We start from the raw sequence: 14,077 nt of genomic DNA, 5'->3' as shown, positions 1-14,077 counted from the left end.
ATTTGTTTTCCTTTTCATTCTCATTGAATTTCGTTCATAGGTCAAAATAAGAATGAAAAGACAAAAAAGAGATGTGAATTTTTAATTATTTAAAAATAAATATTTTTCTTAAATACTATCGTCAAGAAAAGAGATGTGTTTAGTGGAAAAGAAAGTTATATATATTTTAGAAATTTTGACAATTTGTGTGTGATTTGTATAGTTTAAATTTACCATTTTCATCCATATTCATATAGTTATTCTATAGGGTATAGTTTTTTTTTTTTTTCATGAAGTACAGGGTTTTAAAAATGAGTAAGGGAACAGTATGTTGATGATTGTTGGGCCTAGCAAACAAGCCGAAAGTATAAGAAATCAAATTGCGGCTGGGTGGGCAAGTAAAACCCTTTCCCTCCTCCAAACAAAACCCTAACTCTCCCTACCTTTGATTTTGAAGATGAAAGGGAAGAAGAACACCATGACCAAAAACGACGTTGAAGACGACGGAGCTCCGGTTCCTTCACCAACAGTATCCGATTCCGACTCTGATTATGAGGTACTCTATCCTCAAGGGATTGTGAATTCACCCAACTTTGTAACTATACTAACTCGTACATTCTGTTTGTAGGACTCTTCAGCAGATGACGACGACAAATCTTCTGACTCGCTGGATTCTCAATCTGAATCGGAATTAGAAGATGCTTCACCTGAGAATGGTGGCTCCGGCGATGTAGAATCTGCAGAAGATGAGGTGCATCACTTCACTTTTGTTCTTAATAAAATAACCTAGCATGCTTAGCTAGAAGGACTATGTTGTTGTAGCCATAACTAATATGCTTAGAAGCAACCATTGCAGGACACTGTCAATGATGAAGACGGTGGAAGTGAGAGCTCTGATCTCCATCAGGAAGGAGCTGAGAGTGATTCCTCCGAGGATGAGGTGGTCATCGTCTTCTAGTATACACGATTCCTCATCATTCTATGAAGCTGAGTTTTGTTTTGCTTACTTTGTTTGTCCGTTTCATAGGTGGCTCCTCGAAACACCATTGGAGATGTGCCATTGAAGTGGTATGAGGATGAGCCTCATATTGGATACGACATCAAGGCAAAAAAGATTAAGAAAAAGGAAAAGCAAGACAAGTTGGATTCATTTCTTGCAAGCGTTGATGATTCTAAGAATTGGTTAGTTTCATTTGCCTGCATTACTTATTTTCTTCATTTCAATTTCCATTATTGCATTCTTTTCTTCTCATAATGCTTGTAAACGCTGACGCACAACTTTCCATCCATCTACTTAGTGCACACAGAGAGTATGTTACTGTATGTACGTAGTGTTTTCTTTGAATGCTTACATTTGGCATGTTTTCTACAATGTTGAAGCCTAAAATTTGAATTAACATGCTGTTTTTTTTTAATCTCCAAAGCAAAAACAGACTTACAATAGATAAGATAAGGTAAACTGGACAATTTTCAATACAGCAACGAAGAAGCTGGGAAAAATACACATTATTTCTTCTGAACAAGTTCCACCAAATGCGCACTAAATATGTCTACCAAAGACCAATAGTGGAAACGTAGGTAGAATCATGCATAAGATTGTTTAAACATGTTAGAGGAAGTGCTCCTGAATAATAACATAGAGTGCTTCTCTAGGATGGAGTGTTCCTCTGACTCAAATCTTAGATACTTTTTGAATAGAAATCATTATTGTTCAAATGCCAAAACTTTGATCAAGGTTTACATTGACATTTTATATAGAGACCAACAAAATCTAATAAATCTGAAAAGATAAAAACCCAAACTAACTAAATCTAATAGAAGGTACCACTAATCTAAAAATGTAAAAAAATGTGAAAGATAAAGCCAAATCCCTAATTAGGATAAAATTCCTAAATACAAAATCAAATTTCTAAAAATTAGCTGACCAGTTAGAAGAGTTGATCACATGTAGGATAGTTCAATAACTTGAGAGGTAGAGGCAGATTGATAGCAACTCCAGGTAAAACTATTAAAAAGAATTTATAATTAAATGTACTCACTGAATAATTGATTTTGGACAGAACATAAAGGTGACATTTGGTTTTTGTAGTTATTATTGTTGTAAAGAGTTCAGTCTAATAATAATTCTCATTGAAATATCAGGGCATAAAGTTTAATAAGAACCAATTTTTTTTACACATACTTCTGTGGGGGGTATATTCTTGCTAGTTTTATTAATGTTACCTTCCTTCTAGAAAACATCTTTGATTTGTCTGCATTATTATTAAACATTTAAGGCGGAAGATCTATGATGAGTACAATGATGAGGTAGTTGAGTTGACAAAAGATGAAATCAAACTTGTCCGTAGACTGCTAAAGAATCGGGCACCCCATTCTGACTTTGATCCATATCCAGTAAGTATTTGCTTTCCATTCCTTTTTTGGTCCCTTTGGCCACTGATCTTGACTATGATATTAAATACAATTAGTATGCATAGTTTTGTTCCTTTTAATTTCATCTCTCCTTTCTTATATCCAGGATGGTGTTGACTGGTTTAAATGGGAAGACGCCAAACATCCATTGTCTAATGCACCTGAACCAAAAAGAAGGTTTATTCCATCAAAGTGGGAAGCTAAAAAGGTAACCAGTCCTTCATTTACTAGTGTGGAGATGATTCAGGCTAGATGATGAAAGCAAATTGGTTTTTCTTATCACTCATACACTTCCATGATTCTACAGGTTGTACAGTATGTTAGAGCAATCCGCCAGGGATTAATCACTTTTGACAAGCCAAAAGAGGAAGATGGTCCATATCTCTTGTGGGGAGATGATTCTGGTTCAACAGAAAGAGCAAATCATTTGGCTTACATTCCTGCCCCAAAGCAGAAGTTACCTGGTATTAAATGTGACTTAAAATTATGGAGTTCCAAAATCTACCAATAGATGATATTTGTTTTTCCTTTGACTTTGATGTATCTTCATTGTTAATAATTTAACTTTGCTTCTTAGGCCATGATGAGTCATATAATCCTCCTCTAGAGTACATTCCAACCCAAGAAGAGGTCAATTCTTATCAATTGATGTTTGAGGAAGACCGCCCTAAGTTTATTCCTAAAAGGTACTGTGTTTCAGGGAAAACATTTTTGCTGCCCCCATTTTATACAGTTGAACTAATAAATATGGCTTTTGATCAGGTTTGCATCTATGAGGAGCATTCCTGCATATGAGAATGCTATGAAAGACTGCTTTGAACGTTGTTTGGATTTGTATTTATGTCCTCGAGTTCGGAAAAAACGTGTGAGTGAAATATCTGTATTGAAGAACTAATTTTCTGATTTTATTTTTGTTGCAAAATTTTTAATTCCTTGCAGAGTGAAATATATATATATAAGTCAGCAATATAATGGTATAATTCATTTACTTTTCTTTCTGTGTTCTAGCTCAATATCGATCCTGAATCTTTAAAGCCAAAGCTTCCAAGTCGAAAGGAGCTTAAGCCTTATCCCACAACATGCTATATCGAGTATAAAGGCCATGAAGATGCTGTTACATCAATTTCACTCGAAGCTTCAGGACAATGGATGGCTTCAGGTATGAATGTTGATAGCATATCTTTCGGTCTCAATTAAGGTGGGATGGAGATGGGTCCCTTATTTTCTGTTATCTGCAAAGGTTCAAGTGATGGAACTGTCCGTATCTGGGAGGTTGAAACTGGCAGATGTCTTAGGCGGTGGGAGGTTGGTGAATCTGTTAGCTGTGTTGCTTGGAATCCTCTGCCCAATATTCATCTTCTGGCGGTTTCTGTGTAAGTCTAATTTTATTTTCTATAAAGGTCCATATATTTTTTGTTCTATAAAATATATATGGCTGGATTGTGAAAATAAATCCATGGTAAATCTTTGATTTAGGGGCCAAGATGTACTTCTACTTAACACTTGTTTGGGGGATGACGAAGAGCAGAAACAGATTAAGGAGCTTCTCTGGGTTGACTCATCTACAGCATTGGATGACTCTGGTTAGTGTTCTTGTCACTTCTTTGGTTCTAATCTAAACATTCAAAAGAAGGCTCCGAGATATCCCAGCTCTCAATTTGTCCTTTGAATTCCTAACTAAACTTTTAATTGAAGGGGAAAAATTCAGTTCAAAATGTAGACCTAACTGGTCACTATGGGTGGATATTGACTTGCTATTTGCATCAATGCTGATGATTTTTTCTGTCCCATGCTGGTGGTTCTGTTATTTTCTAACTATGCTTGTGTTTGCAGGCAACCAAGCACCTAGTGTAAGCTGGCTTAAAGATGATAAACATATGGGTTTAAGGTTAAGGCACTTTAAGGTATTTCCATATTTGTTTCCATTTCCTTTTTGGTTTGCTTGTTGATTGAAGTTTTCTTATTAAACGTTAGTGGGTGTGTTTATGCAGACTGTTACTGCTGTAGAATGGCACCGGAAAGGTGACTACTTTTCGACAGTGATGCCGGCAGATATCCTTTGAGTGTTTCCTCTGGGCAATTGATGCATACCTCATTATTCATTTGTTTATTTCTTGACAACAATGATTACATTGTCTCAGTGATGATTGTTTATGAATCTTTTAAAGATTTTTTTGGTATACTTTTGAAATTTATTTGCTTCTTTTTGGGTGTATGCCCATAAATGTGCACATGCTTTCATTGCATCCATATTACTGCAATAAACCTTGACGTTTGTCTTATTTTGTTCAACACAGCACAAGGCATGGCTGGCTTTTGACATGTTCATAAATATAACCATTTAGGCTTTAGATGTTATTTGTCATGTCATTCAATCCGTTCCATGTCATGTTTGTGGGTACTTTACCCGTGGAACTTACTGAAAACAAACTGTACTAAACTAGTTCTTGAATGCCAACTTTTTAGCTGATTTGTTATCTTAAGTGGATGAAATGAAACTTAAAGGTATAAGATGTTAAACTGGGGGTTGGGCTGTGCGTTTTTCCTTGACAATATCTTTACGTGAATCAAGAGCAGTTCTGATACACCAGTTATCCAAAAAGCTTACGCAAAAACTTCCATTCAAATTACATGGACTTGCTGTTAGGTCAACCTTCCATCCATCCCGTTCCATCTTCTTTGTATGTACCAAAAAGAGTGTTCGTGTGTATGATTTATTGAAGACCAAGATCATAAAAAAGCTTGATACTGGGCTTCGTGAAGCTTCATCCATTGCAGTTCATCCTGGAGGTATATGGTTATTGTTATTATGAAAATTATATTGTAATCTGTTTCTCTTCTACTCATTAATACAGAACATTATTCATCATAATTGTTTCGGTACACATTGCATGCAGGTGATAATTTAATTGTCGGTAGCAAAGAGGGGAAGATGTGTTGGTTTGACATGGACCTTTCATCTAAACCGTATAAAATTCTTAAGTAAGTCTTAGTATTTATCTGCTAATTGAAAGCAATGTCAAACTCGTTACATTCTTTTGTGTCAGAGTGGGTTCTCTGCTCACTAATGCAGATTATACTATACAGTATGAGCTATAGACCTCTCTGAATGGAAGAGGAAATTATTTTCCTTAGGGCATAAACAATAAGAAGTTGATTGATGAAAAGAGAGACCTGTGGGAGGTTCTATATGTTTTGTTAAACTATTCCTTGTTATTTTTGTCATTTACCAATATTTTGTATGGTCAGAACACTCCAGTGGTCAGAACCTTACATATGTAGTCCTTTTTGAGACACCGACGACCTTGCTTTGATACCAGTTGATACAACTTGTACCAGAATTAAAAAAAATCAGACAGGCAGAGAGAAGGTTAGAGAGGGAAAAAAACTGTTATTTTGTAATGACTACTGAGAATTCCAGTCTCAGTCCTCTCTTACACATTGAGGTTTCCCAAAAACTATACCGCTGCAGTATCGACATTTCTGTTTATAGCAATTAATTCCTAACTACCTAACTGACCCATGTAAACTAATTTATATATGGGTCAGTTGGGTTGGCTATCTTCTTATTCCCTCTGGAATACACTTTAGTAATAGATCCCTTCTTCTTAACACATGCATCTGCTCGTTAGAAAATTAGCTATGCAGTTGAATGCGTTAACTTGTGTTGATATTATATTATAGAAATAGTTTATGTAGCTTGTAACTCTTTATCAGTTGCTGGTTCAGAGATCTATTTTAATCTCGAGCCTAACACTGATTATTATATTGTATCTTTTAGTACCCCTGGTACTCAATTAATATAATTACTATTTTTGCTGAAAAAAAAAAAAATAGAAAGTTTTTTATTGTATTAAAAATCTTAGTTTGATTTCGTTTTTGTCCCTTATATCGGTAGTTAAGTTGAAAATTGCGGTTCCTGTTAAGTTCTACAGCATGTTATTGATTGAACTTTTGAATTTATTTACATAATATATAGGGACTAAACTTCATTCTTTTAAAAGACTAAACAAACAGGGAATAGAGAACATAAAAAATAACTATGGTCTGTTTGTATATTATTGGTTAATGAGCTATTAGTTATTTGACAACAATTTGGTAAGAAACCTCATTTTCTGTATTTTAATGTCATGACCTTGAATATTTTAATAATTTGATTACATTGCAGGTGTCACCCAAAAGATATCAACAATGTCATCTTTCATCGCTCGTATCCCCTATTTGCTTCATGTTCAGATGACTGCACTGCATATGTTTTTCATGGAATGGTTTATTCTGATCTCAATCAAAATCCTCTTATTGTTCCTTTAGAAATTCTACGAGGTCATACCAATTCAAATGGGAGAGGTGAGACTTCAGCTGTTATGATGTCATATATTGGTGTTGATAAATGTTGAGATCTAATTTTGTGCAAATTTTAGTTCAGCTCAACTTAAAAAATGAATGAGTCAAGCGTTTTACCTATCAAATCCCTTAAGGATAGTAGGATCAAATGGTCAAGATGTTGGATTTGTTTATATTGACATAGCCTTGTCTACAAAGGAAAAAAACCAGTCAAGCATTTGAAGTTTAACTATAAAATCAGTTTACGATGGTAGTTAGTAGGATCAAAAGATCCAAAATGTAGGATTTGTTTATACGGACATAGTCTTGTCTACAGAGGAATGGGATAGACGTGATGCTACTTGCTGCTTTGGTGCTCATTTATCTCTGTCCTTAAAGGTTGGTGTTTAGATGATTGATTCATTAGCATAGCCAATGAAAGGAAAAATATACATAACATGTTAATGATTAGACCAACCTTCCTATTAAATGAATCTGCCGTCATGGATAAGTTAGAGTTCACCTTTACACCATGTGGTCTTTGTAGATGTAATTTGTTAACATGATTACCGTTATTTGATCAACCAACCTTGAGAATGTCTTTGATGTATTTGCCCTTGTCATTTTACTTTTCCATTATACATATTATTCTTATTTGACAATGCATTTGAAAATAATTATTAAATACTTGGAATTTGTCTGCGTTGCAGGGATACTGGACTGTAAATTTCACCCGAGACAGCCATGGTTATTTACGGCTGGTGCTGATAAACTGATTAAACTTTATTGTCATTAATATAAACATGGACATACGTGCATGTGATAGGCGGACAAAACGTCTAGGAAGGTAGCTTGCAACTTCATCACCAATTTTGTTCCTCAATTCTTAAATAGATAGCTCTGTAAACCGAAAGGAAGGGCAACGGAGGAGTGAGTTTCTTTCTCTGGTTTTATGGATTGCTTGTTTTGTTTTCCACACCTCACATTTGTCTTTCCAAAATCTTTAGCTGAAATATAACTGCAATTTTGATGTAATATGTTTAGCTATGAGAAGCCCATTATTTTAAGGCATCCAGCAGATGCATCTTTTTGGGACATTGAATGCGGCATTCTGTTTGGTTGTATTATAGATAACATCAAGTAACGCACTTCACAGTTTCTTTGAGTAAATGCTAAATGGTACGAAATATGGTCGTTTGAAAAATTTGTTGAAACACATGCTTTAATCTAATTGGTTCAATTATTAATTAAAAAAGAAAATAAAATTGTTAATTAGCGGAAAATATGGGTGGTCAGTTATGTACAACAATTCGTGCTGCAATTTCATTTCTTTCTGTCCTTTTCTATATCGATTCGTGCTGCAATGAAACTTAAGATTTATCTTACAAAGGCCCCTAATCAATTCTCATTGAACCGGAAAATCTCATTATTGCGTAAACTTTGCACAATTGTCTTTTAAAACTGATACAATAGTTAGTGGTCAAGGGGTTATGAGGTTGATTTTGTGGTAAAGAGATGGGAGAGAAGATTGTTGGTTCAAATCCTTCTATTAACAAAAATTGATAAATTAACAATTAATATTTATTGATAAAAAAATATTAATTAAGCATTGTCAAGTAATTATGCTAGTGTTTTTGTACTTAATACACACATTGCCAAATGATGCTTCTTACTCAGCTGTGCAGAAAATTAGCAAAACATATCATGACGGCATTACAAAATGATTGTTCTGAATAAATAAAATTGATTCTCGAGATCCAGTTGAATTGTGCTTATGAAAGAGGTCAATGACTTAGTTTAGGTAGATGGAGATAGTAGTAGACTGAAGAACAGGGAATTAAGTTTGGTATCAAGTAATCGCGAAAAATGCAGTGCAACTTAATTACGGTCCGTGGGCAATATTACTTTTTTCTTTTCATAAATTCATACCATTCTTAATTTCTCAGTGATAGCTTGATCAACGAATATCCTTCCCAATTTTTGAGTTTATTTTCTCCTTGCACTTCTGTATTTGAACCAATTATTCTGTTTTAGTGTAATAAGCCGGGAACCGGGAATAGGGTGGAACTAACGAACTGTGTAACTGACTCAGCAGTCAGCACACTCCATTTTGAATCAAGGATATACTCATAAGGGGAAAAACAAAACTAACGATACTATAAAAAGAAAAGAAAAATCTCACTTAAACCTAAATAATAGATATTTAGCCACTTGATTGTTAAACAGAAAATATAGATTTTTAAAAAGGACCAAAATGTTGCCGAGCTCGGTTAAAATTCTTTTATTTGTAGCAAACTATGAGGTCGACAATCTACAGGTCCTTTATCAAGGAAATCATGTGTGAATTGCGACAGGACCTTTATCAAGGTGTTCATAATGCGGTACCTGCGACACTATATTCAGGATTATATGCATATGTACTAGTTTCCTTAAATCGGGTCAATGAAAAACATGGTGCAAATACAAAAATAATACGTTCTTTTAAAATTACCGAGAAACATAACATCTTCTTCCCCTGTAAGAGCATTTAAGAATTAAAAAAAAAATCATGCGGCCACATATACTATACATCACATGCAACACATTATTTCCATTAGTGTTGTTGTACATGAAAAATGACAAGAATGCCATGATAGTTCTATTCTTGTTTTGAACTAAACTATCATAAAAGCTGAACTGCTGCTATGGCAGGTATTTTTTCTCGCAACTTTTGTGTAACAGCTACACGCACAGTCAGGACACTAGCAGCAGGACCTGTGATTCGGACCTTCACAATTGGCTCATCAATGGCCACCAATTCAAGAGTTCCATCAGCAGCCCCAACCAAGTAGGGTCTCATTTCCTCAAGAACCTGAAACAGTTCATGAATATTAAACTCAACATTTTATAGTCATACTAATGTTACAGAAATTTTAGACAAACGTGATTCATTCAGACAAGAACTGAACAAGTCCTGCAATCAGCAATGACAATAGTAATTAAGCTAGCTGAGAATGATGTTATTCTTGATATAATGACTTAAAAGGACAAAATAAAGTCCATTTTTGTCCCATTTATGGGCAGATAAAACCACAACAATCCTATGCATATAACAAATGAAGAACAACATTTACAGTTTAACAACCTAATGGGATAAAGCATCTTTCTTCTACTTGATATTGAGGTCTAAACCTCATATTAACAGCTAGTAGTTAATCAGAAATCCCTTTCCATCAAATAAACAGTGTATATAATTAAAAATTATATCTTTTTCATCCTATTTGTTCAATTAAGTCCACTCAATCACTATACTATATGCTTGCATATTAATAATGAAAGACAAAAGTAACCTTCTCTATATTATCTTCATTGAGCTCAAGACCAGTTTCTTCATCAGCAATTGGTTCAACTGCCACAATTTCAGGGATCTTCTCCATTAACCGACGCTCAATGCCCATTTTCATGGTGGTAACAGAACTTGGACAGGAACCACATGCGCCCTGTAGCTTCAAGCGCACAACATTGCCATCAATTTGATGTAAAGCCACATTCCCACCGTCTGCAATGAGATAGGGTCGAATTTCATCCAATACACTTTCTACATTTTCAGCAGTTAATGGCAATTCCACAGCTGGGTTCGGAGTAACAACACACTTTAAAGCTGTAGAAGATGAGATTCAGTTTCCCAATTGGAATTAAAGGAGCAAGCATGTCATAGGGGAAGCATTTGCGTGTTATGTATTGAAACAAGTTTGAGGGTAACTACTAACCAAAGCTACGCGATAAATGAATCCCAAGAGAAGGACGCAGCAGCAGCCTCCTGAAACTCAAAGTCCTTGTTCCCTGCGATTCGAAGCAAAGGAAATTATAATCGATTATTATTATTTTCCCAAAAGAGAATAAAAGAAAAGAAACCTACCTTGTTGGAAACGACGGAAGGAGAAGATGAAGGAGGTTCTAGGCCTCTGCAGTAGGATTGCGTGTTGAGCACCACAACAACATGCATCTTGCTTGTGGTGTTCTTCAAATTCTTCGATCCCAATTTGCTCTTGTTTTTCTTCGACCTCTTTGATTTGGAATTGAAACAAATGCTCGTGTTGTGTATAATAAATCCAAAAATAAACAACACATAAAAATGATTTTTTTTATGATTCTTAAAATACATCACGTCTCTTCATACTGGGCCTTTTATCTAAGCCCAAACTTTTCGCTGCCTCATTGGGGGGCTTTGTTAGATGCACCAGAAAAATTGCTTCTGCACCCAACATTAAATCAAAATTTCAAAATTTCCTTAAGTGTTTTTTGTTTTTACAGATTACATAATCTGTATAACTTATATGGATTACGTGATCCGTAAAAGTCATACGGATCACATAATTTATATAAGTTAACTCATACGAATTACGTGATCCGTAAGTATTTTTTTTAATTTTTTTAAAATATATATATTTTAATTTATTAATACATTATTTTTTAATAGTAAATATTTTTTTATTTATAAAAAATATACGGATTAAATAATTCGTATGAGTTATATCAAAATTAATTGTTACAAAATTTATTATTTCAATTTACATGCACATGAAATATACATTAGAAGTTTTAGTGTTATATATAAGAACATTATTTATTTTATAATATAATTGACCTATTAGCTCAGTTAGTTAGAGCGTCGTGCTAATAACCTGAAAGTCACTATTGCTTATAACATTACCTAGGTGGATGCATTGTGCAATTGAGGATGAAAAATATATATAATGGAAGTATGTTTTCATCACAACGAAATTATGTTTTTGTTGTGTATTTTTTTTTCAACCTCCAATTATACAATGTAAATACGATTTTGTCGTGCATTTTTATCACCCACACATATAACACAATAAAATTATGATTTTATTTTGTAATTTTATTGTTTCCTTCACTGTATAATGGAATAATGATTTTGTTTTGTTAATCAACATAATGAAAGTATTATTCAATTGTGTTATTCACTCAATAACACAATAAAATTATACTTTCATTGTATTTTGAGTTGAAAATCACAACAAAATCATATTTCTACTGTGGTGTTTTTTAAAACAAAACAAAAATCACAAGGAAGTATGATTCGGTAGTAATTCTCAACCCAAAATACAATGGAATTGTACTTCTATTGTATATAAAAAAAAACCAAAAAAAAAATGCAAGGGGAAGGGGAAAGAGTGGTGAGAAGAATGGGGGAAGAGAAAAGGAGTGAAAAAAATGTGGGAAACTTTTGTATACCTACTATTTTTTAAAAAATGGTAGTGAAAATAGAAATTTTCTATGGGGCAACTTAAAAATACCTTGGACTTTATTTTATTTTCATTTTAAATTGATTATCACATGACGAAACAAAACCAAAAACAAAAGAAAGGATTATCACCTTTCAATACATAAATTATCTCTCAGTTACCATTTTAAATTTTTAGTATTTATTTTTATACAACTGTGGTGGTAGGATGGGCTAGTTACTTGAGAAAATAAAGTTAATGTTGTTAAGTTTAATATTATTACTTAAATTAACTAAATTCTTTATAGTAAGTGCAGTATATAAAGCCAGAAAAAATATAAACCATGGATTTTACGTGGATACTAGATACATACCAACTTAAATTTTTTACAAACAATAGAAGACATAATCCGAACCCAAGGCCACGAAAAAAAGAAAGACACACATAGCAGAAACAACACATACATAGATTAAAAAGGAGAAGCGTAAAGAGGATTATGGTGACTAGTTGTAGAAGATGATTTTCTCTTGAAAAACAAATCCCCCACGAGAGGGATGATAGGTTTCTGTTTCTGTTTCTGTTTTTTACCCTTTTTCCCTCCGAAAAGATGATCTTTTTCTCCAAGACTCAGCATGTGAGACAAACTTTGTGACTCTTTTTTCTTCTCTACTGTTCCATCCTTTCTATCTTCGCTGATCTCAAACCTCACCGTCTTTGTTGTCGCCGCCTTCCCCGCCGCCGTGGCCTCGGCCTGAGCCAACTTGGACATGTTCTTGTGAAGCTCTGCGTTGAGCGTTGCCAATGCCACCTCCGTTTCGCTCCCTCTTTCCTTCAACAGCTTCAGCTCCACCTTTGTTTGCTCAAGCTCCGCCTCCAGCTTCTTTATTATATCAGCAAGCTGGCCATTGTTATTGTTGTTATTCTCTTCATCAGTTTTCATTGGTCTTGATGAAGGTGATGGTGATGGTGATGACAGCCTCCATGATGATTCTCTCTTTATTGGAGAGTAGATTTCTCCGAGGAGAAGGCGTTCGCCAAATATGGCGACGGCTTCTTTGACGGAGGTGAAAGGACGAGAAGTGTCGACGGTGGAGCTGAAATCCATTGTTGGAATGGATGAGAAAGAATTTTGGAGATGGAGGGTGTAAGTAATATTTGAGGATCATTGGTTTGGTTGGTTAGGTCCATTTATATTCTGTTTTCTTTGCTTCTACTTCAGAGTTAGGCATAGAGTAGTGAAAGAAAGACATCATGGGGTCATGTTGTTTTTTCAAGCCTAAGACAAACACAAACAAAAAATACATAATACTGTGTTGCTGTGCTTGAACATGACTGCCGAACTACCCATAACATACTTATTTATTAATTTTATTCATTTACGGATGAGTTTGTTAGTCATAACAAATTAACTTAAAAATATTAGGTTTTTTTTTTTTATTGTTCTTAGATTAAAATTACAGTTTGACCTTAATAATCGTCACTAACTTATATTTCGAAAATAAAAAACACCAAATACATCAAAATTTTATCCGTTAACAAAATCTATTTCTGATTGAACTTTGAATTTATTACAACCTAACTAGGCACCTAGAGTTAGCAAGACCCAAAGGGCAAAACTTAATATTCTTTAAAAAAACCAAATTAACAGGGAGTAGCTAAAGAACAAAAAAAGGACCTTTTTTTGTGTGTAGATTTTAGCAACATTTGGGATAAGAAACCTCACTTTCTGCATTTTAATGTCATGACACTTATTTTTAATAAATTGATTATATTCTAGGGGTCACCCAAGAGATATTAACCATGTGATCTTTCATCGTTAATTTCCGTTGTTTGCTTCATGTTAGATTGTTGCACTGCATGTGTTTTTCCTGGAATTGTTCATTTACTCCTCTTAGTGCTCCTTTCAGTCCTTTGAAAATATGAATTCAAAATGGGAAAGGTGATACTTCTGTCGTTTATGATTTTGTCCTTTTTTGGTGTTGACAAAAGTTGAAATCCAGTTTTGTGAGAACTTTAGTTTTGCCGACTTGAAAAAATAAACAGAGTTGAATCAAGTTTTTAATAGCAGAAAAAGTTTAGGAAGGAATGATCAAAAGAGCGAAAATTTAGATGTGTTTATTTACAGAGTAGTG

General features: G+C 34.2%; 3 protein-coding genes across 3 annotated transcripts; 1 reads left to right on the top strand and 2 right to left on the bottom strand.

The window, feature by feature from the left end:
- The first annotated feature begins 307 nt into the window (after positions 1 to 307).
- LOC114380136 (ribosome biogenesis protein BOP1 homolog) lies at positions 308 to 7,918 on the top strand. Its single transcript, XM_028339075.1, has 18 exons — positions 308 to 535; positions 608 to 730; positions 836 to 919; positions 1,007 to 1,161; positions 2,256 to 2,373; positions 2,498 to 2,599; positions 2,699 to 2,855; positions 2,969 to 3,077; positions 3,154 to 3,256; positions 3,400 to 3,550; positions 3,632 to 3,764; positions 3,868 to 3,974; positions 4,225 to 4,295; positions 4,383 to 4,443; positions 4,954 to 5,181; positions 5,289 to 5,373; positions 6,560 to 6,738; positions 7,425 to 7,918. The coding sequence occupies exons 1-18, from the start codon at positions 437 to 439 to the stop codon at positions 7,508 to 7,510; spliced, it is 2,151 nt and encodes a 716-aa protein (XP_028194876.1). The 5' UTR covers positions 308 to 436; the 3' UTR covers positions 7,511 to 7,918.
- A 1,257-nt stretch (positions 7,919 to 9,175) lies between these two features.
- On the bottom strand, positions 9,176 to 10,797 carry LOC114378044 (nifU-like protein 2, chloroplastic). Its single transcript, XM_028336553.1, has 4 exons — positions 10,613 to 10,797; positions 10,464 to 10,536; positions 10,044 to 10,354; positions 9,176 to 9,565 (listed from the first exon to the last, which is right to left on the bottom strand). Exons 1-4 carry the CDS (start codon positions 10,697 to 10,699, stop codon positions 9,377 to 9,379), a joined length of 660 nt encoding a protein of 219 aa, XP_028192354.1. The 5' UTR covers positions 10,700 to 10,797; the 3' UTR covers positions 9,176 to 9,376.
- Positions 10,798 to 12,265: 1,468 nt separating this feature from the next.
- On the bottom strand, positions 12,266 to 13,113 carry LOC114379252 (WEB family protein At3g51220). Its single transcript, XM_028337880.1, has one exon. The coding sequence runs from the start codon at positions 13,048 to 13,050 to the stop codon at positions 12,415 to 12,417; it is 636 nt and encodes a 211-aa protein (XP_028193681.1). The 5' UTR covers positions 13,051 to 13,113; the 3' UTR covers positions 12,266 to 12,414.
- Positions 13,114 to 14,077: the final 964 nt, after the last annotated feature.

This window comes from Glycine soja, chromosome 12, assembly GCF_004193775.1.
Source record: "Glycine soja cultivar W05 chromosome 12, ASM419377v2, whole genome shotgun sequence".
In the NCBI taxonomy this organism is placed as follows: Eukaryota; Viridiplantae; Streptophyta; class Magnoliopsida; order Fabales; family Fabaceae; genus Glycine; species Glycine soja.
Note: the sequence above shows the minus strand (reverse complement) of the source record. Positions and strands in the feature narration are given on the sequence as shown.

Excerpts from the sequence above, each read along its gene's own strand:
- LOC114380136 (XM_028339075.1), top strand. The coding sequence starts at position 437 with ATGAAAGGGAAGAAGAACACCATGACCAAAAACGACGTTGAAGACGAC. Across the intron at positions 5,182-5,288 it reads CATTGCAGTTCATCCTGGAG|GTGATAATTTAATTGTCGGT; the intron begins GTATATGGTTAT and ends CATTGCATGCAG. Across the intron at positions 5,374-6,559 it reads AAACCGTATAAAATTCTTAA|GTGTCACCCAAAAGATATCA; the intron begins GTAAGTCTTAGT and ends ATTACATTGCAG.
- LOC114378044 (XM_028336553.1), bottom strand. The coding sequence starts at position 10,699 with ATGCATGTTGTTGTGGTGCTCAACACGCAATCCTACTGCAGAGGCCTA. Across the intron at positions 10,537-10,612 it reads CTTCCGTCGTTTCCAACAAG|GGAACAAGGACTTTGAGTTT; the intron begins GTAGGTTTCTTT and ends TTCGAATCGCAG. Across the intron at positions 9,566-10,043 it reads ATGAAGATAATATAGAGAAG|GTTCTTGAGGAAATGAGACC; the intron begins GTTACTTTTGTC and ends GAACTGTTTCAG.
- LOC114379252 (XM_028337880.1), bottom strand. The coding sequence starts at position 13,050 with ATGGATTTCAGCTCCACCGTCGACACTTCTCGTCCTTTCACCTCCGTC.